Source organism: Jaculus jaculus, chromosome 6 (genome assembly GCF_020740685.1).
Source record: "Jaculus jaculus isolate mJacJac1 chromosome 6, mJacJac1.mat.Y.cur, whole genome shotgun sequence".
NCBI lineage: Eukaryota > Metazoa > Chordata > Mammalia > Rodentia > Dipodidae > Jaculus > Jaculus jaculus.
This window is the reverse complement of record NC_059107.1, coordinates 19286832-19310457: the sequence shown is the minus strand read 5'-3', so window position 1 is coordinate 19310457 and position 23626 is coordinate 19286832. Positions and strand designations below refer to the sequence as shown.

General features: G+C 44.1%; 3 protein-coding genes across 5 annotated transcripts in view; 1 reads left to right on the top strand and 2 right to left on the bottom strand.

The window, feature by feature from the left end:
* Hmmr (hyaluronan mediated motility receptor) overlaps window positions 1-3007 on the bottom strand; it is a 33972-nt gene extending 30965 nt beyond the window's left edge. For both annotated transcript variants that reach the window (XM_004673288.3, XM_012949316.2), the window contains exon 1: window positions 2490-3007. In XM_004673288.3, coding sequence (XP_004673345.3) covers window positions 2490-2535 — 46 coding nt within the window. In that variant the 5' untranslated portion in view covers window positions 2536-3007. The remainder of the gene's footprint in view (window positions 1-2489) is intronic.
* Nudcd2 (NudC domain containing 2) lies at window positions 2869-14380 on the top strand. 2 transcript variants are annotated; one of them, XR_006637712.1, is made up of 5 exons: window positions 2869-3315; window positions 6978-7026; window positions 8672-8823; window positions 9385-9494; window positions 13636-14380. XR_006637712.1 is itself a non-coding variant. In XM_004661041.2 (4 exons), the coding sequence occupies exons 1-4, from the start codon at window positions 3127-3129 to the stop codon at window positions 13717-13719; spliced, it is 474 nt and encodes a 157-aa protein (XP_004661098.1). In that variant the 5' UTR covers window positions 2869-3126; the 3' UTR covers window positions 13720-14380. The 2 variants fall into 2 exon arrangements, 1 of the variants encoding a protein (XP_004661098.1); XM_004661041.2 differs by lacking the exon at window positions 9385-9494.
* Window positions 11765-11914, bottom strand: LOC123461417 (zinc finger protein 320-like). The gene has a single exon (XM_045151584.1). The coding sequence runs from the start codon at window positions 11912-11914 to the stop codon at window positions 11765-11767; it is 150 nt and encodes a 49-aa protein (XP_045007519.1).
* Window positions 14381-23626: the final 9246 nt, after the last annotated feature.

Below are 23626 nucleotides of genomic sequence, written 5' to 3'. Positions count from 1 at the left end.
AATTATGTATCAAAACAAAACAAAAGCAACAAAAAAGAAATGCAGGCATAGTTGTACACCGATATAATCCTAGTACTTGGAAAATTAAGGCAGGAAGGCAGTTCCAGGCCAGTTTAAGCTACATACTGAGTCAAGACCATCCTAGGATATACAGTGAGACCGTTTCAAAGAAAAACATCATACATGCTTGTGTGCATGTATGCATACATATATCTTTTGTATCTATTATATATGTAAGACAAAAGAACAGCCAAAACTAAACAAAAAAATAAATTTTCTGTATGATTAAAGATTATAGCCATAACTATATAAAACTATACAAGTTCCAAAAATTTAGTTTAACCTTAATTAATTATATTCCCAAATATAAAAGCATTTAAAAGGGCTAACACAGGGGCTGGAGAGATGGCTTAGTGGTTAAGGCACTTGCCTGCAAAACCTGAAGACTGAGGTTTGATTTCTTAGTACCCATTTAAGCCAGATATACAAGGTGGTGCAGGTACTTGGGTTTCATTTGCAGTGGCTAGAGGCCCTGGCATGTCCATTCTCTCTCTCTCTCTCAATTAAAGAAAGTATTTGGAAAAAAAAAATTTTTAAGTGCAAACATACAATATGTGAACTGCGACCATACCCCAGGACTTAGATTAATAAACATAAAGCTTTAGCTGGTTTTAAACTAAGAGAATAAATGCTATTCTCAGGAAACCTATTTACTTCAGTCTTTTGCTGAAACAAAAGTTTGAGACCAGCCTGAGTTACACAGCAGAAAACTGCTGAAAGAACGAGGGGAGAGAAGGGGAGGAGAGAACGTAGTGATTAAAAGATATGGGACATATTGACTCCCGGGCTACTGTACTTTGTAGTCCGTTACTTGCAAGTGACAAGCCACCTTCTGTTGTGTTTGAGTAATTGCGTTATCTTCCAGACTTCAGCCTAGATGTCACTTCTAGTTGTCACTGAATCTCCATGTCAGACTAAAAACCTCCCTCCATACCAACTTTCATTTTTCTATCACAAAACTTCTCTCTGTTGTAAGAGTCTATTTATTTCATTTCCACATAAGACAAAAGTGCTTGAAATTCAGGATAGTTCAATCTTTTCTATAATTCCCCAGTCTTGCCTTATGTCTTCTGAGAAATTACTGCTGGTCCAGTCTTAAGGAATATGAGAAACGCTAATGAGTCACATAACAAGTATCAAATAAATATTACTCTTGAAATTGTGAACTTAAACTCAGTAAAATCAGTTTAATCTATTACAATGCAAAAAAACAACCTTCCTCCTCAAAACCACACTGATGAGCCAGGCATGTACAGGCATGTCTGCAAATGCCAGTGCTTGTGAGACAGAGGCTGAAGAATCAGGAGTTTGAGGTAACTGTTAGATATTGATTGGAGGCCAGTCTACAGGAAACGGTCTCAACAAACAAAAATCTTACACCGCTGACACAAAACAGACTCGTTGAGTACCTGTGAGTTGATAAAGTGTTTGAGCTCTTTCACTAGGGAAATGCTTGTGTAAATCACTCACTGGGCCTGACTTTGTGAGGAGTGGTGCACATTTCCACTCCTCCATTGGCTAGTGGAAATTACAGATGTAGTAAATGACTGACTATTAAATAGTATGTGCTATAATGGATATGCCATAGGATTGGGTGTTCAAGAGAGCCACAAGCCCTGTTTACCCTGTTGTAAAAAGAGGACTGAGACTGTACCTTGCCTACCTAGCTGCTTGGAGAAATAGGTTCTAGGCTTTAGAACAGTGATCACAGTGGTTAAAAGCACAGGATGAATCCACTGAAATGTGGGCTCATACCCTAGCTCTGTCAATTTGGTTTTTAACACCCATTGAACAAACTTCAGTCTGACTTTTTCCTCTTTTCCCTTTACTTAATTTTCTTTCTTGAGCCGGGCGTGGTGACACACACCTTTAATCCCAGCACTCGGGAGGCAGAGGTAGGTGGATCGCAGTGAGTTCGAGGCCGGCCTGAGACTATATACCAGGTCAGCTTGGGCTAGAGTGAGACCCTACCTCGAAAAACCACTCTCTGTATCCCTGGCACGCTAAGTTCCAGTGTTTTAATTAAATACTAAATAACAGGATTCCCTCAGGATTGTGAAGAATTAAGAAATTTGGTGACTATCAATACCATATCGCCTGGGATTGCTAGGAATTAACTGACAAGTGTTTCCAATAAACACTGCTACAATTTTACACCCAAGAACTGTTAACCGTTGGAATAGAATATGTGAAGGAAATGAAAAAAATCCTGACTAAAAGTAACACTCATTCTATAAAGTAACAATAATTTTTAAAAATTGGAGATGCCTTATCCTAGTTCCCTTCCGCCTGAAGATTTTGCTTGGCTCACGGGAATTGCTCCATCTGGAGAGGCGCGGGGCGGGAGAGATGCTGCAATCACCGGGAAATGCCCAGCCCCGTCCCCACACGGCCTCCTCTCCCCCCGCCGCTCCTTCGCCCGTACGCACCGGAGGGGTCATTGAATCGTTTCAGGGGCGCCTTGGGAAAGGACATGCCGCAGACTCCCCGAGGGCAGGTAAGCCGGAGAACCTCAGCAACTGCCTGGTTGCTTGAATTCAAATGTACCCGCACCGGCCCCGCCCACGCCGCGCCAGCCAATCGCAATGCCCGAGTCAGACTGGCCAATCCCGTAGGCGAACAAGGCAGACAGAGCTAGACGTGCAGCCAATAAGGAGACCGTTTCTGTTCGCTGCAACTCCTTGGCCCAATCACGTGCGGCGTTACTAAGTTGTGAACAGTGTGCGGGCGCCATTGGCGCAGGCGCACTCCGCCCATGACAAGTCGGAGCGTCGGTCAATTTTGGCGTCATAGAGGATAAAGGTGGTAGCGAATTCCTGCCTCCTTGGTTCTGGCGTTCTCCCTTCCTTCTGGGCGTGCCAACCTTCCTGGGTCTCGTTTCCTTCAAGCTGGGTCCTGCTAGGGTCCTAATTGGTCTCTGAACGGGGAAAACGAGCTCGCATGGAGGCTCCCTGTCGGCTTCCTGCGCATGTGCGGTGACCCGGGGCGGCGGCGGCGTGAGCCGAGCGCGGCGTCCCGCGCGTGCGCACGGCTCCCGCGGTGCGGCAGTGCCTGGGAGATTGGAGTATGTCCGCGCCGTTCGAGGAGCGCAGTGGCGTGGTTCCGTGCGGGACGCCGTGGGGCCAGTGGTACCAGACTCTGGAGGAGGTGTTCATCGAGGTGCAGGTGCCGCCGGGCACGCGCGCGCAGGACATCCAGTGCGGCCTGCAGAGCCGCCATGTGGCCCTGGCGGTGGGCGGCCGCGAGATCCTCAAGGTAGCGGCTTGGCGACCTCCCCGAGCCCCCGGGTCCTAAAGCCCACGCTTTCCATGGCGTGTTGGGGACCAGGGCGGGCCTCGGGTACATTGCTCTGCTTTAGGGTCTGTTCATAGCACCCATCCTCAGTGCAAGGAAATTTGAGCATCTAATTTTTTTTTTTCCTGCTGTTTCCAAAGAAACCACACTGCTGCTCATTGCTGTACTTTTTTTTTATTATTAGTTATGTACACAGTGTGTATACAATCACGTTGGCCTTCTCCCCTTTCTGTAGGGACCCTCCTCGTTGGGGAATATGTGTCGTACATTGTGGGGTGAGCCGTCAGTAATGGTTAAGAGGCAGTGTCTGTGTGTATCATGACCCCACGCGTGGTTCCAACATTCTTTCCACCCCCCTCTTCCACAAATGTTCCTGAGCCATGTTGGGTTTAGGTCTGCTTCAGTGATGACGTCTTGGGAGCCTCTGTGTCTCTGGATGTCTGGTTTGGTAGGAGTAGAGTCTGTGTCTGTCTCCTTCACCCTTGTGCGGGTACCAGGTTCACCGAGAAAGCAGCACTCTTGCCCCTTTTCCCATTTACTCTGTGGTTTCAGCTGTGGCCCTGTTGACGTGCGATGGGCAGGTTCTTTCCTTAGGCTCTGTGTCCATCTGAAAAAGAGAAGCAAGTTCTGCAACAGAGAGTGAATTTTTGCTCTGCGTTTTATAGTCCTGGAAACAGGTGAATCAGGTCAAACCTGGGCTGTGAAAAGGACAGATATCACACATCTGCTTCCTTCCACGTACTCACCTGAGTGTCAAAGGTAGCTTATAAGGTGGCTGCATTCAAGAGCCCTGGTTCACTCTTAGTAATGTAGAGGCAGGTACAGGAAATAATATCAGTCACCACAAAGATGGATGGAGTAGAGGAGTGAGGATTTAGTGATGATGTCAGATGGTCTATTTTAACTTTTAAACATTTTTATTTATTTAAAAGTAGAGAGAGAGAGAGGGAATGGGCACGCCAGGGCATCTGGCCACTGCCATCGAACCCCAGACGCACGCACCACTTTGCACACATGGCTTCATGTGGGTACTGGGGGTCTGAACCCCGGCCTTCAGGCTCTGCAGGCAAGTAAGCACCCTTAACCGTTGAGCTATATCTCCAGCCCGGTTTGTTTACTTATTTTTTACATTGCATGACAGATTTCCTTTGTATTTGTGGCCAAGAAGCTAGTGAAGAGGTGCGTGAAGAAAATAATTAGTGCCCTTTTTGTTTTCACCATGTCCTTTGGATCTGGTCTCTTTTTCTTGTTTACATCTATTAAAAGCCAGTGAACAATGTGAAATTAGAGTTCATGTCAGATTAGATACCTAAGTTTGATGGATTTATACCTTCGTGGTGAAGGGAGACAGTTTTATGTTTTGTAGCCCTGAGCAAAAGATTATACATTGACTAAACCTCTCCATTCTCATCCAAGTTGTAGACATGACAGAACTTTTCTCACGGGAAACCTTTGAGCAGTGCATGGTGTCCATTTGTTGAAAGAACGTAGATGCCTGGCATGTTACAGCTCACGCACCATGATACTTGCTATTATTGTATATTGAAGTGTATAGATTCCCCCAGAAAACTCGTGACAAAGACATTGATTTGTCTGCTTGGTTCTTAATGACTTTTCTGAATGGGTGTGCAATTTGCAGTTTCCTGCATAAGTTCAATGGATGGATGTAAGTAGTAGAGCACTTGTGAGGAGTACCTTTGAAATTCATTTCAACACATGACATATCCATATGAAATGTCTTGTTAATAATAAACATAAAATAAAATTTCAGTAACAGAACAGGGCACGTTGGTGTGTGCCTTTAGTCCCAGCACTCAGAAGGCAGAGGTAGGAGGATGGGTATGATTTCAGGCCAGCCTGTGACTACAGAGTGAGTTTCAGAGTTCCAGGTCAGCCTGGGATAGAGTGAGACCCTACCTCAAAAAAGAAAAAAATTAAAAGTGCATGTCTTGAATCCCAGCTCTTGGGAGGCAGAGATAAGAGAATCACTGTGAATTTGAGGCCAGTCTGGGAGTATATAATGAATCCCAGGTCAGCCTGGATGAGAGCAGGACCCTATCTCAAAAAACACAAAACAAAAATCCACTACCTTTCTGTGGTTAGTAGTAACTGGGATTTTAGATGTACGTAAATAGTAACAGAACTTAAGAAAATATTTTCATTTATTTGCTGGCAGAAAGGGGTAGGGGAGAGAGGTAGGGGAGAGAATAAGTACACTAAGCTTCCAGCCTCTGCAAGTAAACTCTGGATGCATGTGCCACTTTGTGCATCTGGCCTACAGGGCTACTGGAAAATAGAACATGGGGAGTTAAGCTTTGCAGGCAAGTGCCTTAACTGCTGAACATCTCTCCAGCCCATGATTTTCTTTAAACTAGTATTAAAAATACTTTATTTCGTGGGTCATTTTAACTTCTGTAAATTTATCAATTTATATCATACTTGTTTCTTAGAGTAATAGCTTATGAAAATAGTCATTGCAAATCTGACATCAAATCTACAGTGTATGCTTTAAACGTTTTTGTCTTTTTTTGTTTTTCCAGGTAGGGTTTCGCTCTAGCCCAGGCTACCCTGGAATTCACTGTGTACTTTCAGGGTGGCCTTGCACTCCCAGCAGTTCTACTTGCGTCTCCCAAGTGCTGGGATTAAAGGCATGGGCCACTGTGCCTGGCTGAGCTTTAAACTCTTTTAATGACAATTTCCCAACAAAGAGATCCAACCAGGTTTTAAGGCTTTCTATACAGGATGGCATTTGTCCTCTGTAGCTCCAGGCTGGCCTTGAACTCACATTGATCCTTCTACCTCTGTCCACTGCCCCTGAATCATACCCCCAGTTCTGGGGTTACAGGCTTGCACCACAATAACAGGTTCATGTGTTCTTTTATTTATTTATTTATTTATTTTTTGTTTTTTTTCGAGGTAGGGTCTCACTCTGGTCCAGGCTGACCTGGAATTAACTCTGTAGTCTCAGGGTGGCCTTGAACTCACAGCGATTGTCCTACCTCTGCCTCCCGAGTGCTGGGATTAAAGGCGTGCACCACCACGCCCGGCTATTTTTTGTTTTTCAAGGTAGGGTTTCGCTCTAGTCCAGGCTGACCTGGAATTCACTTTGTAGTCTCAGGGTGGCCTCGAACTGATGATAGTCCTCCTACCTCTGCTCCCAAGTGATTGAATTAAAGGTGTGCTCCACCATGCCTGCCCTTCCTCTGTTCTTTATCATAGTAAATATTTCAAATTTGGTAAGCTGGATTCATTTCACTCACTGGGAGGAAACTAAACATTGAGCAGCTATTAATAAATGTAAAATGGTAAGCTGTGCTTTGGATTGAGAGCTTGTTTGGAGGTACTAACAGGGGAGCGCAGCTACTCAAATACCCTTGACCAAAGAGAAGACTGATTGCCCTCTTCTGCTGAGCATGCAGCTTTGGGAGGGATGCACTTAGAGCAATGAGGGGGGAAGGGAACATCCATCTAGCCAGCCAGATAAGCCTAATGATCAGTAGGGTGATGGAGGTTGCAGCCAGATTGCCCTCACATTCGTGCTTTGGGTTGAAATTAGCCAACTCTTAATCATGGAAGTTATAAAACTTAATAAAATGTTATAATTTTGGTACTTTATTTTTCAGGGAAAACTCTTTGATTCTACAATAGCTGATGAGGGAACATGGACATTGGGTAAGAATCTATTATAAATCATAGATGGTACAAATTAATTTTGTATAAGTCTGTCTTTGTAGCCTGAAAGCTGTAGAAGGTATTATAATGATGTCACAATTGCTTAATTTAAAAATGTTTAATTTTATTTTTTATTTTTTTAATTTTATTTATTTGAGAGCGACAGACACAGAGAGAAAGACAGATAGAGGGAGAGAGAGAGAATGGGCGCACCAGGGCTTCCAGCCTCTGCAAACGAACTCCAGACGTGTGCGCCCCCTTGTGCATCTGGCTAACGTGGGACCTGGGGAACAGAGCCTCGAACCGGGGTCCTTAGGCTTCACAGGCAAGCGTTTAACCGCTAAGCCATCTCTCCAGCCCTTATTTGTTTTTTTGAGGTAGGTTCTCACTGTAGCTCTGGCTGACCTGGCATTCACTGTGTAGTCTTGGGTGGCCTTGGACTCATGGTGATCCTCCTACTTCTGTCTCCCCAGTGCCAGGATTAAAGGTGTGCGCCACCACGCCCAACTTTTTTATATATTTCTTTGGGGTGGGGTTAGAGAGCGAGAGAGACAATGGTGTGCCAGAGTCTCTAACCACTAAAAAGGAACTCCGGAAGGCAGGGGAGGGTGGCACACGCCTTTAATCCCAGCACTTGGGAGGCAGAGGTAGGTGGATTGCTATGAGTTCCAGGTCAGCCTGGGCTAGAGTGAGACCTTAACCTCAAAAAAAAAATAAAATAAAATAAATAAATAAATAAATAAATAAATATATGAATAAAACACTCCAGATGCATGTGCCACCTTGTGCAGCTGGCTAACATGGATGCTGGGGAATTTAACCTGGGTCTTTAGGCTTTGTAGGCAAGTGCCTTAGCTGCCAAGCTATCTCTTCAGCCCAAGGTTTTGTTGTTTGTTTGTTTGTTTGTTTCCAGGTAGAGCCTTTGTTGTAGCCCATGCTGACCTGGAATTTACTACATAGTCTCAGAGTGGCCTTGAACTCATGACAGTTCTCCTACCTCAGCCTTCCAAGTGCTGGGATTAAAGGCATGTATCACCCACCACGCCTGGCTGCAATGCACTGTTGTTTTTTTTTTAAATTTTTTTGTTCATTTTTATTTATTTGAGTGTGACAGAGAAAGAGAGAATGGGCGCGCCAGGGCTTCCATCCACTGCTAACGAACTCCAGATGCGTTCCCCCCGTTGTGCATCTGGCTAATGTGGGTCCTTAGGCTTCACAGGCAAGTGCTTAACCACTAAGCCATCTCTCCAGCCCTGCACTGGTTTTTGTGAATAAAAAATTTTAGTCAAGTCTGGCATAGTGCCACACGCCTTTAATCTCTGCACGCAGGGCTGAAGTAGGAGGATGGCTGAGTTCAGGGCCAGCCTGAGGCTGCAGAATGAATTCGAAGTCTGCTTCGGCTAGAGTTTATGTTCCCATGCCTCATAAACAACAAAATAGCCTAGTGTGGTGACGCATACCTTTAATCCCAGCACTTGAGATGCAGAGGTAGGATTGTTGTGAGTTCGAGGCCAGCCTGAAACTACATGGTGAATTCCAGTTCAGCCTGGGCTAGAGCAAAACCCTACCTCAAATAAACAAAACAAAAACAACAACAAAAATTTTTTAATGATAAGCCCTTAATTTCTTTATATTTTTTTTTCAGAGGATAGAAAAATGGTCCGCATTGTCCTCACAAAGACCAAGAGAGATGCAGCAAATTGTTGGACTTCTCTTTTGGAATCTGAGTATGCAGCTGACCCTTGGGTACAAGACCAAATGCAGAGAAAACTTACACTAGAGAGATTCCAGAAAGAGGTAAGTCAGATGAATGTGAGAATACGTACAGTCAAATGGTTAAAAAATCATGGAATGACTACTGTAACTTGAAATTAAAAATCAAGATGGCTGTGAGAAGTAAGTTTTTGAAGAAGGGTTGGGGCATGACTGTGTAAAGTGTGGGTACAGTGCCATGTGCCTCTCATTCCAGTGCTGCAGGAGCTGACAGGATCCCAGAGGCTTGCTGGCTGGCTTGTCCAGCAGAGCTTCGGGTTCAGTGCCAGACCCTGTCTCAACAAATAGGGCACCGAGCACTTGAGGAAGATGACGCTTGACTTTGACCTCTGTCCTGCACATATACAAAGAAAAAGTATTTTTAAGTTTTTTGAAAAATATTTTTATTTATTTATTTGTAAGCAGAGAGAGATGCCTGTAGCCATTGCAAATGAACTTCAGATACATGTGCCACCTTATGCATCTGGCTTTATGTGGGTACTGGGGAATTGAACCCAGAACCCAGGCAGACAGACTTTACAAGAAATTGCGCTTAACCCCTGAGCCACCTCTCCAACCTTTTTTTTTTTTTTTTTTTTTTTTCAGGTAGGATCTCCCTTTAGCCTAAGCTGACCTGGAACTCACTTTGTAGTCCTGAGCTATTCTCATACTTGCAGGAATCCTCTACCTCTGCCTCCTGAGTGCTGGAATTAAAGGTATAAACGACCATTCCCAGGTGGAAGAATTTTTAAAATAAATAGTTAGCAACATGGTCTGTGTAGAGTACATTAAAAAAAAATTGGGCTGGGTATGGTGGCACATGCCTTTAATCCCAGCACTTGGGAGGCAGAGGTAGGAGGATCACTGTGAGTTCAAGGCCACCCAGAGACTACATAGTGAATTACAGGTCAGCCTGAGCTAGAGTGAGACCCTCCCTCAAAAATCAAAAACAACAAAAAAAAAACAAAAATAGGGCAGAGCATGGTGGTACACGCCTTTAATTCCAGCATTTGTGATGCAGAGGTAGGAGGATGGCAGCAAGTTAGAGGCCACCGTAAGACTACATAATGAATTCCAGGTCAGCCTGGGCTAGAGAGAGACCTTTACCTTGAAAAATAAAAAAATAAAATCCAGACTGTTGATATGGATCCATGGTTAAGGTACTTGCTTGCAATGCCTTACAGCCTGAGTTCAATTCCCCATACCCATATACAGCCAGATCTGGAGTTAGTTTGCAGTGGCAAGAAGCGTTGGTGCACCATTCTCATTCTTTCCCTCTCTCTGCTTGTAGGTAAAATATTTTTGAGGCTGGAAGGATGGCTTAGGCTTCACAGGCAAGTGCCTTAACCACTAAGCCATCCCTATTTTTTTGGGGGGGTTCGAGGTAGGGTTTCACTCTATCTAAGGCTGACCTGGATTTCACTATGTAGTCTCAGAGTGGCCTCAACCCCACCTACCTCTGCCTCCTAAGTGCTGGGATTAAAGGCGTGCGCCACCATGCCCCAGCTCAGCCCTGCTCTTAGTTAGGGTCATATGATCAGCTACTCCCTGAACTCCCTGACTCCCCCCTTCTGTTACCACTGTTCCCCTCAGTCATTCTGCTGTAGCCATACTGCTGTGTCTCTTCTGAGTCTTAAACATGACTGGTACTTTACTGTCCTGATTGGAATGCTCCTCTGCAATAGCTTGGATCATATCATGGTTTTAGTTCATTGCTCATAAAGCTTACTGTGACCACACCATTTAATACTAATACTTTAGTTTTCTCCCATTCACTTGCCCTGTCTGACTTTATCTTTAGCCACTGAGCCATTTTAATTCCCCAGGCTCCCTTGTGCATCTTTTCTGCAGCACACTAGGTCAGGGATTAGCAAAATGTGGCCCTAAAATTTGTATGTGGTTGAGTGTGCATGACAGAGATGGCATGGTTTATGAAGTCCAACATAATTGCTACCTGATTTCGACTGGAGAGGGGTTAAGTGAGAATCTGTATCAAGGAAACAGTTGAAGGATCAAAAAAAGGGCTGACTAGCTCAGTGATTAGAGGCGCTTGCTTGCGAAGCCTGATGACCCAGGCTCAGTTTCCCAGTATCCACTATAAAGCCATATGCAGAGTGATGCATGATTCTGGAGTTCATTTGTAGAGGCAGGAGGCCTTGGTGTACCCATTCTCATTCTTTTTCTGGCTTGAGCAAAATATTATGCACCTCCACACAGGTCTTCTTCCTGTATTGTAAGATACTTTATAGCAGAGACCTTCATTTCATTTTTTTTCTTTTATAATAACAATTTTTTCTTTTATTTTTATTTATTTGAGAATGACAGACAAAGAGAGACAGAGATAATGGGCACGCCAGGGCTTCTAGCCACTGCAAACGAACACCAGACACATGTGCCCCCTTGTGGATCTGGCTAATGTGGGTCCTGGGGAATCAAGCCTCAAACCGGGGTCCTTAGGCTTCACAGGCAAGTGCTTAACCACTAAGCCATCTCTCCAGCCCCCTTCATTTCATTTTCTCTTGATGAATCCATTGGGGCATTCCCATATTGACCATATCTGTTTTTGTTGGAGTTTTCTGTGGTACTATTTCCCTTACACTGTCTACCTTGGGAGGAACTGTTAAACAGTTTGCTGTGTTCATTGCCTTCATAAGGCTTCTCCTGAATACCAATGTATTGATGGACATTAAGCTTTGGACACTGACCCAAGACTTTTGCACTTTTACCACATTTGCAGTTGTCCTCTGGAGAATGAACTCTGTGATGATTAACAGGGTTACATCTACAATTGATTACATTGAGAAACATATTTTCTTGATATGATGCATCTCCATGATGAGAATCTGACATCATTTCTGGAAGAATAGTTGTGCATTCTCCCATGCAAAAAGTTGTTGGCAGTAATATGAAGACAAATCTGGTTGTTTGGATTCTGTTTCATCTTTCTCCACACTCCAGGGTTCTTTGTTTTGCTCCAAACAAGTAATCAAGTTTGGTTTAGACACAATTTGCTGTAGTTGTCCAACATCACATCTCTGTACAAAGCCCTCTGTGCAGGGTCCAGGCATTCCCACTCCTTCTGGGAGAAGTTGATGGCCACATCCCTGAATGTTAACAGATCCTGGGAAAGGGGCATTTCTGACTTCCTTCCTCTCTTCTTCCAGGCTTCTTACTCAGGCAAGAGTACGTTTTGAGAAAGGAATCCTTCTAATCCCACTGCACCCACCCGGATCATAATCAATAGCTCTAAGTACCATGCTCTGTGGTTACCGTCACCTGGAGCCTTTCCTGGTGCATTCAGTGCTTCTTTGAGAAGTTCTGTTTTTAGTGTGCGAAGTCCCAAGAACTAGCAGTGTCTGAAGCCATAATTCGAGGGGGAAGGGGACATGTTTTAGTGATTAACCTGTAATGGCCTACAACTTACACTTTTGAGTAGAGAAAATTCCTCAAAATAAAGGGAGGACCTACATCAGAAAAGTATGAATCTTCAACAAATCTGAGCTAATTCTCTCTAAAATGGTGATTTAAAACTTGGGGCTTACGCTGTCTCTCTTTCAATGGGCTCCCATGGTGACCCCCGGTTCACCTTGCAGGCATCCTCTCTATACATCCAAGGCCCACACTTCAGCTAAACTCTTGCAGACAGTTACTTCTCTTTCTGGCAACGGTTCACAGCCCTCAGCGATTCCCTCCGGCCCGCGGCGCATCCACAAGTGTAGGGGCCGCCCAGACCCGGGGCCCCTCTTGGCTGCGAGCTAACAGGCCCTCTCCCAGATACAACATTCCGGCGGCAGAGGCGCGGGGGCTCTGCCCGGTCCTGCGTCACCGGCTGACGAAGGGCAGGAGAGCATGGGCGTGCGAGATCTCGGGGGTAGAAGGACGGAGGGAGGAAGCCACCGGCTGCCGCTCCACTCCCGACTGAACGAGCTCACAGTGAGTTGCTTCGCCTCTCTTACTCGAGCAGCCCGGAAGCCAACCCGGGAAGCAGGCCCTCCGCCTCCCTTCGCGGGTCCTTCTCTCACACGTCCTGCTCCGAGCCGACTGCGAGGCGAGAGTGCCCGGCTCCCCTCCCAGCTGACCGCGAGGCGGAAGCAGCTCGCAGTCCAGGCCCGGCCCGGGGAACCCTGCGGGAGTCCCCGACAGGCCCGCCTCGCTGCGACGGGGAACCCCCGCGGGTCTTCCCCGGGAGCTCAGGCCGCACCGCGGCCTCGGCGGTGGGACTCCCCGAACGCAACTCATTTTCTCTTGAAATTCACAGGCTTTTAATCTTCTAACAGTAGATACTCAACAAATGCTTACTACCTGAGTGAAATTGTGCGTTGAAAAGACTAAAGTAAGCCGGGCGTGGTAGTGCATGCCTTTGATCCCAGTGCTCAAGGGGCAGAGGTAGAAGAATCACCGTGAATTCAGGGCCATGCGGAGACTACATAGTGAATTCCAGGTCAGCCTGGCAGCCTGGGCTTGAGTGAAACCCTACCTCAAAACAGCAACAACAACAACAAAAAGATCTGGCTGATTGTTGCTCAGTGTAGAGTGCTGCCCCTAGTATAAGACAGGCCCTGCATTAAATCCATAGAACCGTCAAAAGAAAAGTTATTAAAACCTGTTTACACAGATAAGAGATTGAAATGTTTCCTTGTACAGTTACCAGCCTTGTAGAACTTGTATCAATTTCCTAAGTATTTATAAATGTGAAAGTTGAAAGATGCCTCAGTTTTACATTTCATTCTCGTGAGTACATGAAGATTAGCCTTCTTTGATATCTGTTTCTACCATTTTTATTTATGTATTTTTATGCCAATTTTGAATTCAACTTACTTTTCTCCTCACAAGCTTTGTTACTTTTTCATGTCCTAGAATCCTGGCTTTGACTTCAGTGGAGCAGAAATCTCAGGAAACTACACCAAAGGTGGACCAGATTTTTCAAACCTTGAAAAATGACTGCTATTCTTTTTCTCGCTACCTTCTGTGGACCCGAGCAAACGATGCCAACTTAGAGCAGTAGTGCGCGGTGGATGAAGAGCATGGAAGCCTGCAGCTAGCCAACTGTGAAATGTTCAGCTATGACTTACATTGGAAAATGTACCGGGGGAACTGATGTATGGTAACTTTTTGGAATTATTTTTGCTCAGCATGAAGTTTTATATGCTGTATTTTACTAAATTCATATTTACTTGTATTTTTTATTATAAAAACATTGGAGTGCAGATAATACAAAAGGATGCCTTCAGAAAAATTAAGTTTTTCTTTTGGTGAGTGTGTCACAGGAATAATGTTTAATAAATTTTTCTAAATAGAAATTGTATACCCTTTTGTCTAAGAATGCCAGTTCATACAAGGGCATTATAATACAAAAAAAAAAAAAAAACTGTAAGAAAGCAAAAAAAAGGGGGGGTAGGCTGGGAGATGAGTCAGTAAAGTGCTTGCCTCACAAGCATGAGGAATTGAGCTTGAGCCCTAGTACCCAGGTAAAGACGGGAGTGGACGGAACCTGCCTTGTCATACGCACATGTGCATATACACCCTACCCCCAAGCATGCATGCATACTGCATGCATACACACGACACACACATACAGACAAAATGCACAGAACTATTAAGGGTAACTGTTAAAGTGTTAATAAATAGATTTAACTAGTATATTCTTTTTGTTATTTCAAGAGATTGAAATATAGTTAAAACCTTAACAGGCAAGGGTTAACACAAAAGAACAGTAGTCAAATGAGAATGGTCACTGGGTGTCTTTTGTTAGTGGCAGAAAGCAAATCTAGATCATTGACTGTGAGTAATGATTGTTTTAAAATATTTTATTTTTATTTATTTATTTGAGAGAGAGAGAGAGAATGGGCACGCCAGGGCCTCCAGCCATTGCAAACGAACTCCAGATGTATGTGCCCCCTTGTGGACTTACGTGGTCCTGGGGAGTCAAACCTGGGTTCCTTGGCTTTGCAGGCAAGCGCCTTAACTGCTGCGCCATCTCTCCAGCCCAGCAGTGATATTTTGACCTCAGCAGTTCAGATATGGAGGTAGGAATAGTCAAACTTAAATCCTTTTTATTTATATCTTTAATTTTTTTTTTTTTTGTTCTTTTGTTTTGAGGCAGAGTCTCACTCCAGCCAGGCTCGAAATCACTATGTAGTCTTAGGCTGGCCTCAAACTCAAGGCACTCCTCCTACTTCTGCCTCCTGATTGCTGGGATTAAAGGCATGTGCCACCACACCTGACTTAGTTCTTTTTTTTCTTTTTAAAAATTTTTCTATTTACTTGTAAGCAGAGAGAGAGAAAAGAAAGAATGGGCACATCAGAGCCTCCAGCCACTGCAGACAAACTCCAGATGCATGCACCACTGTGCATCTGGCTCTATGTGGGTACTGGGGAATCGAACCCAGGTTGTTAGGTTTTTGCAGGCAAGCACCCCAACCACTGAGCCATTTCTCCATCCCCTTAATTCTTAAAATAATCTCAAATGTCTAGTAAGCTGACAAGTGAGGTGCACGTGTTTTTTTTCATCCTGCACCATTTGCGAATAAATTGAGGACATGACACCCTGTCACTTAAAAAAAGTCTCTTTTACATAACTACAATCCACCCATTCAAATTAGGAAGTTTGCATGGACATTTGTATTGGTAATCTTCATGCCATCCATAGAGTTAATAGTTCTAATAATATTCAAGTGGTAGTCCCAGTAATGTGCTTTTTGAAAAAAATTTACTTATTTGTAATCAGAGAGAGAAAGAAAGAATAGGCACACCCAGGTCTTTTGCCACTGCACATAAACTCGAGACGCATGTACCACTTTGTGCATCTGGTTTTACATGGGTACTGAGGAATCAAACCCTGGGCATGAGGCTTTGCAAGCAACCACCTTGAACAGCCTAGCCATCTCTCCAGCTCCCCAACATGTTCTTTAAAGCAAGGAGCTTCCCCTCACCCCCAGTCAAGACATGCCTTTTTAGAGATCAGTTGTCTATTTTATTTACTTCAGTATGGGTGGGACAGGTTCTTACTTTTTCCCTGATTTTTACAACTTTTTTGAATCTTACAGGGACATTTCATCTGAGTCATTCACAGTCAGATTCAGATCATGCATCATCAGAAATATTCTAGAAGCAATGCTGTATTCTTAACATTTTCTGTCAAGAATTCAGAATCATCCCATTGCGGGTCATGTCTTCTGGGTTTCCCCAGCATAAAGTGCCTCTTTGTAAATCTTGTGAGAAAGTTGTTTTAAAGTATCTCCTGACATACATATATCTGTTTATACTCATAATTTTTGTTGTATTCAGTGAATGGAAATGTATTATTTTAAAATGCCAGGATACCTACATCTCTGCATGCTAACTTAAAAAAGTCTATGGTTCTAATTACTTTGATGCTTAACATTGTACCTTTTGCCAGCATACAGAAACAGTCTAAGCCTCATGTGTTCCATGTGTTCCCATCATGATTTGAATACTTTGTAGTCCAAGATCATCCAGAATTATTTTATCCCCTGTCCCCACCAAAGCCAGTTGCCCAAAGAACCTTCTCTTTAGTGAGTCAACATGTTTGAAGGCCAGGGCCTGTGTACTGTGTGTAATTATTTTGTTAGTATATGATTATGATATGTATATTAAATCTACATATGTATATTAAAAGCCATGAGTTCTAATCCCATGTGGTTCATTTTAGTTTTTCTCCCTAGTCATATTTTAGCATCCTTCAACAGCAGTGAGAAACCTGACTCCTGTACCCTTAATGAGTGTGACTCCCTGATCCAGGGCATCTCCCAATGAGCCTGCCTTCTGCGGATGGGCTTCCATCATCCTGTGGAGCGGGGTTGTTCTCACTGTTTAAAACCCAGCGCTTTACTTGACCATTGCTGTCAGCCCTTTATTCCTTTGTTGTTGTTATTTTCAAGGGTAGGATCTCACTCTGGCACAGGCTGACTTGGAACTGACTCTAATCCCAGGGTGTTCGTGAACGGACAGTCCTACCTCTACTGGGACTAAAGGTGTGCACCACCATTCTTGGCTGTATGATGTTTATTCTGTTCATACCCCCCCCCCACACTTGGCCTCTCTTATTAAAAATATTTAAGGGCTGGAGGAATGGCTTAGCGGTTAAGTGTTTAGTTGTGAAGCCTAAGGACCCTGGTTTGAGGCTCGGTTCCCCATGACTCACGTTAGTCAGATGCACAAGGGGCCACATGCGTCTGGAGTTCATTTGCAGTGGCTGCAGGCCCTGGCGCACCCATTCTCTCTCTCTCTGCCTTTCTCGCTCTGTCTGTCACTCTCAAATAAACAAAAAATAAACAAAAAATTTTAAAAATATTTATTTAAGCCGGGTGTGGTGGCACATGCCTTTAATCCCAGCACTTGAGGCAGAGGTGGGAGGATCGGCCTGAGTTTGACACCACCTTGAGACTACATAATGAATTCCAGGTCAGCCTCAGCTAGAGTGAGACCTTACCTCGAAAAACCAAACAAATAAAATTACACACATACACACACACACACACACACATATATATATATATATATATTTTTTAGCTGGGTATGGTGTTGCATGCCTTTAATCCCAGCACCCTGGAGGCAGAGGTAGGAGGATCTCCATGAGTTTGAGGCCACCCAGAAACTACATAGTTAATTTCAAGTCATCCTGGGCCAGAGTGAGACCCTACCTTGAAAAACAAAACAAAACAAAAATAAAATAGAAATTTATTTATTGGTTGAGAGAGAGAAAAACGCTCCCTATAATTTTGTCTTTTCCAAAATACATGATGTAAATGAAATTGTATGTATTCTTTCAAAAAAGTAGGAGAGATGGTCCCAAAGGACCCAGGTTGGATTCCCCAGTACCCATGCAAAGTCAGATGCAGAAGGAGGCTCATGCATTTGAAGTTTGTTTGCAGTGGTTAGAAGCCCTGGTGCACTCACTCATTTTTCTCTCTCTCTAAAATAAATAAAAGTTGTTTATTGAGATAATTAACTATCATTGAGTGTACCTGGTGTATGTAGTTAACACCATGGTCAGTTTTAGAACATTTTGATCAACAAAAATAAAAATGTTAAAATTTTTTTTTCTTTTTTTGAGAGAGGATGGGCTGTCAGGGCCTCCTGTCATTGCAAGCAAACTCCAGAAGCATGCCCACTTTGTAATCTGGCTTTATGTGTGTACTGGGGATTTGAAACCCAGGCCATCCAGGTTTGCAACCAAATGCCTTTAATTGCTGAGCCATCTCTCCAGCCCCCAAGTGGAAATCTTGCATTCTTCAGTTTTGATTCCTGCCTGTGCCAGCCAAACTACTACTAACTTTCTGTTGCATCCATTTCCCTATTTTAGACATTTCATATACATAACACCTTATAATAATACGAGCTCTTTGGTTACTGGATCCTTTTACTTGCCACGTCTTAGAAGCTAGCATCTTGTAGTGTGCTTCCTGCTTGGGTTTGAACAGTATTCCACTGTATGGCTATATCACCCTGTTAACTCATTTATCAGTGATATATGTGTTCGTATTTTATCCTCTTTTGCCTATGCTAAATAATGCTATAAATGTGTAGAAGGTTTGACGTGTGTATGTGTTTTCTTATATTATGGGAGGAGAATTTTAAAATTACATGGTAAATCTCGAGTTTAATTTTCAAAGAATGGCTGGATTATTTTGTGGAGCAGCTCCACCTTGTTACATTCCCATCAGCAGTGTACAGGGTTCCACTCCTTTACATCTTTGCCAACGTTGTTTAGCTGGCTTTTAGATTATGGTCATTCTAGTGGGTATTAGATGGGGTCTTTTTGATGTTTTGGTGAGGAATAGTTACATCAAGCATTCTTTTTTTGTTGTTGGGTTTTTTTTTTTTTTTGGTTTTTCGAAGTAGGGTCTCACTAGCCTAGGCAGACCTGGAATTCACTATGTATTCTCAGGGTGCCCTTGAACTCATGGTGCTAAATCATCTCTCCAGCTCATTTGCAAGAGGCAGATGGGGAGAATGGGTACGCTAGGGCCTCCAGCCATTGCAAACGAACTCCAGACTCTTGCGCCACCTTGTGCATCAGGCTTTTCATGGTAATCAAACCCTGGTTCTTAGGCTTTGCAGGCAAGTACCTTAACCACTGAGCCATTTCTCCACCCCTCTTTTTATTGAGAATAAGTTGAGATTGTTTTGGCCCCAAGACCTCTAATCATTCACTTTGTTAGATAAAACTTTTTTTTTTTTTTTTTTTGGTTTTTCGAGGTAGGGTCTCACTCCCGTACAGGCTGACCTGGAATTAATTATGTAGTCTCAGGGTGGCCTCGAACTCATAGTGATCCTCCTACCTCTGCCTCCCATCTCCTTCCTCTGCCTCCCGAGTGCTGGGATTAAAGGTCTGTGCCATTACACCTGGCAGAAACTGTGTATTTTTTTATTATTTGCAAGCAGAGAGACAGAATGAGTGCACCAGGGCCTCTAGCTACTGCAAACAAACTCCAGATGTATGTGCAACCTTGTGCATCTGGCTTAAGTGGGTCCTGGGGAATCAAACCTGGCTCCTTTGGCTTTGCAGGCAACTGCCTTAACCACTAAGCCATCTCTCTAGCCTGCTTTGTGTATTTTTTTTTAATTATTTATTTATTTATTTGAGAGGGACAGACACAGACAGATAGAGCAAGAGAGAGAATGGGCGCGCCAGGGCTTCCAGCCTCTGCAAACGAACTCCAGACGCGTGCGCCCCCTTGTGCATCTGGCTAACGTGGGACCTGGGGAACCGAGCCTCGAACCGGGGTCCTTAGGCTTCACAGGCAAGCGCTTAACCGCTAAGCCATGTCTCCAGCCCTGCTTTGTGTATTTTTAAATTTTTATTTGTATTCATTTATTTGAGAGGGAGAATGGGTACAGCAGGGCCTGCAGCCACTGCAAACAAACTCCAGAAGCATGCACTACTTTATGCATCTGGCTTATGTGGGTCCTGGAGAATTGACCTGTGGTCCTTTGGCTCTGCAGACAGGCACTTTAACTTCTAAGCCATCTCACCAGCCCCACTTTGTATATTTTTCATCTGTGACACACAGGATTGCCATGTCATCCTAGCTAGTCTCAGTATGAAAAATGTCGTCTTTTTCCAGTTTTTGTTGCTCTTAAGTCCCCTTATTGAAGTCATACAAAACTTGCCTTTTTAAAATTCATTTTATTTGACTTACATTTATTTTTGGTATATGAAAAGTTATGAACTTCACACTTAGCAGTGTGTAAGAAATGACACTTTTTGGTTATTTTTGCAATGACACATTTGACAATATTATTTTATTAGTATAGAGGAAAATTTTAAATTTTTTTTTTTTTTTTTAGCTAGGGTCTTAGTCTGGCTCAGGCTGACCTGGAATTCACTATGTAATCTCTGGGTGGCCTCAAACTCTCGGCGATCCTCATACCTCTGCCTCCCAAGTGCTGGGATTAAAGGTGTGCGCCACCATGCCTGGACTGAGTAATTTTTTTTTTTATTATTGACAACTTTGATAATTATATACAATAAACCATGATAATTCCCTCCCCTCTTTACTTTCCCTTTTATAACTCCACTCTGTATCATATCCCCTCCCTCTCTCAGTCTCTCATTTTATTACAATCTTTTCCTCCTATTATGATGGTCTTATGTAGGTAGTACCAGGCACTGCAAGGTTATAGATATCCAGGCCATGTTGTATCTGGGAAATTGCATTGTAAGGAGTCCTATCCTTCCTCTGGCTCTTACATTCTTTCTACCACCTCTTCCACAATGGACCCTGAACCTTGGAAGGTGTGATAGAGATGATTCAGTGCTGAGCATTCCTCTGTTACTTCTTCTCAGCACTATGGTGCCTTTTGAGTCATCCCAGAGGTCAGCACCATCTGCAAAGAGAAGCTTCTCTAACCAAAAGAGAGAGTAGCAGCCAGGCGTAGTGGTGCACACCTTTAATCCCAGCACTTGGGAGGCAGAGGTAGGAGGATTGCCATGAGTTCAAGGCCAGTCTGAGACTACATAGTGAATTCCAGGTAGCCTGGACCAGAGCTAGACCCTACCTTGAAAACCAAAAAAGCAAAAAAAAAAAAAAAAAGGGAGAGTAGCATTAATATATGGGTATCAACATTAAGAGAAGTGCTTACAGGAGAGTTTGGTGAACATAATATATGCATTTAGCAAGACACCAGCAGGTGTTACACCCCAAAGGCTCATGACCTCCCCCATCATGGGTTTACCTTTTCAGGGATGTGTTCCCTCCTGTGGAGCGGGCCTCCAGTCCAATTAGAGTGGTTGGTTTCCTCTATAACAGACATGCCACTATTGCACCCATTGACTCATTTGGTCTGGCTGGCCAAACAAGGCTTGCAGTATCCAATACTATGTCTTGACCACACTAACCACTGAAGTTAAATGTGAAATGTGGAAAGAGGGATGGAGGGATGGCTAAGCTGTTAAAGTGCTTACCTGCAAAGCTTAAAACACTCAGGTTCTATTCCCCAGTACCCACATAAGCCAGATGCACAAGGTGGCTCATACGTCTGGAGTTTATTTGCAATGGCTATAGAGGCCCTGGTGTGCCCATTCTCTACTTGCAAGTAAATAAAATTAAAAAAATAAAAAATAATTATTAGGTTGGGGAGATGGCTCAGCAATTAAGGCACTCACTTGCTAACCCTACTGCCCACTGTTCTGGAATTTGTTGGCATACACAGTCACTCTTTCATAAATAAAAGCATTTAAAAAGTAAACGGGGCTGAACGCAGCTAGGGTGCACCTGCCCTGTACCTGCATCCTCTGCTTTCAGGTCCCTCAGGTTCTGGCCTGTGGCCCTTCAGCCAGAGGATGGCATGGGAGCCTTGTTAAGTCGGGCACTGAGATACTCCCTGAGCATCCAGGCCCAAGGCTCTGGGAAGCTGAGCTGGGGGCACAGGGATGCCCTTATCTGCTGTGGTGCCATTGGGAGCCAGGGTGGGGGTGTCCTGAGCCTGTGACCACTGGCACTGTCTGGGCTCTGGGGCGACTGAGCAGGTGGGAGGCGCCTTGGTGGTGAGTGTCCACTTTCTGGAAAACAAAATGCAAGACTCGACAGAGAGACTTGACATGGAAGTTATTTGGAAAAGTCCCACTCTGAGAGGATGCCCGGAAAGATTTGAAGAAAATACACAAGGAATATGAAGACAAGGCTGGAAGACTGAGCAGCCCACCCTTTCCAAAGCAGAATGTGAGGAAGAGCCTGGATCTTGAGCCACTGTCCACCACCACCCTCATCCTCAAGGATAGACCTGCTTCCGCAGGCTGCTGCCTCTGCGGTCCTGTGCAGAAGTTGCCTGGAGTCCCCGGGTTCTGTTGCCTACCCCCTCGCCCCCCCCCAGCTGAATTCTGGGTCATTCAGGACCTGGAAACAGGTTCAGTTGGCACAAGCAGGTAACAACGCCAACAGGGTGGCACCACGTGGGGCACCCGATCTGGGAAGAGTAGATTGCTGAGGAATGCTGGAGAGTTATTTATGCAGGTACAGGAACCCAACATATGTTACCCACATCTGCTCCCACTAAGGCCTACTTGGGCTGCTATCAAAAGGCACCACTCGAGCTGATCAGCGGGAATCGCTTGCCTCTGTGGAAGCTCAAAAGTGGCATTCCCTCACCCATGCCCCAACCGCCTTCTAAACCATAAGTTTTCTTTACCTAAAACTCAAGCTCTTGATACTGTCATGTCTTGTCCTTCCTATGCCCCATTTCATACTCCTTCATGTTCAGGTGGAACCAATCCGTGAGGGATCAAACCTAATGATAACTGACAGGTGGATGTTACACATGTCCCCTGCTTTGGTCACCTCTGTTACGTTTATGTGACAGTGGATATGTTTTCAGGATTTACCTGGGCTACTGCTCAATCAGGAAAAAAGGTTACACCTGTTACTACCCATATGCTAACAGCCTTTGCTATTTTAGGACTGGTAACATTAAAACTGATAATGCTCCCACTTAGGCTGGTGCTCTTTTTTTTTGCTGGTTGGCATATAATGCATAGTACTGGGATTCCATACAATCCACAAGGCCATTCTACTGTAAAATGCAAACATCTTACTCAAATTAAACCTTGGAAAACAACAAGGGGGGAATTATAATACCCCAAAAGAACAATTATATGTTATGTAATTGGTATTATATGTTATAAATTATGAAATTTTGGATGATGGACGCTCAGCTGTACAAAAACACTGGGCCAGAGGCCTTGCTCGCAATCCCTAGGCCTATACGGTTGGAAGGACATTATGAATAATGATGGGAGCCAGACCATGGTAAGGTATGGGGTCATGGATTTGCTTGTATATCTACAGCAGCAGGAGAGTATATCTGGGTGCCATCATGAAGAACAAAGTGTCCACATGAAGAAACAATGATAAAACTTTGATGTTGGAAACAGCTTGGAGGCATCCTTCAAAAAATTTACATTACCCGGAACTGAGCTGATACCTCCTTCATGTAGACCAGCTGACAGACAGAAAGCTGGAAGAAGCCATTCAATGGGAGAGAGAGAAATCACCAATGAAGATACACAACAGTGGACCCTGCAAGCCTTATATTTGGCCACCCAGGCCAAATGAGCCAATGGGTTTCAATAGTGGCACGTCTGTCATGGTGGAAACCAACTGCCCTCTAATTGGACTGGAGGCCCACCCATGGGAGGGAATACATCCCTGATACTGAAAACTTAAAACAGAGGTAGTCATGAGCCCTACAGGTGTAACATCTGCTGCTGTCTGGCTAAATGTATATACTATGCTTATCAAACTGCCCAATAAGCACTTCTCTTAATATTGATACCCTTATATTAATGCTACTCTCACTTTTGGTAGAGAATCTTTTTTCAGATGGC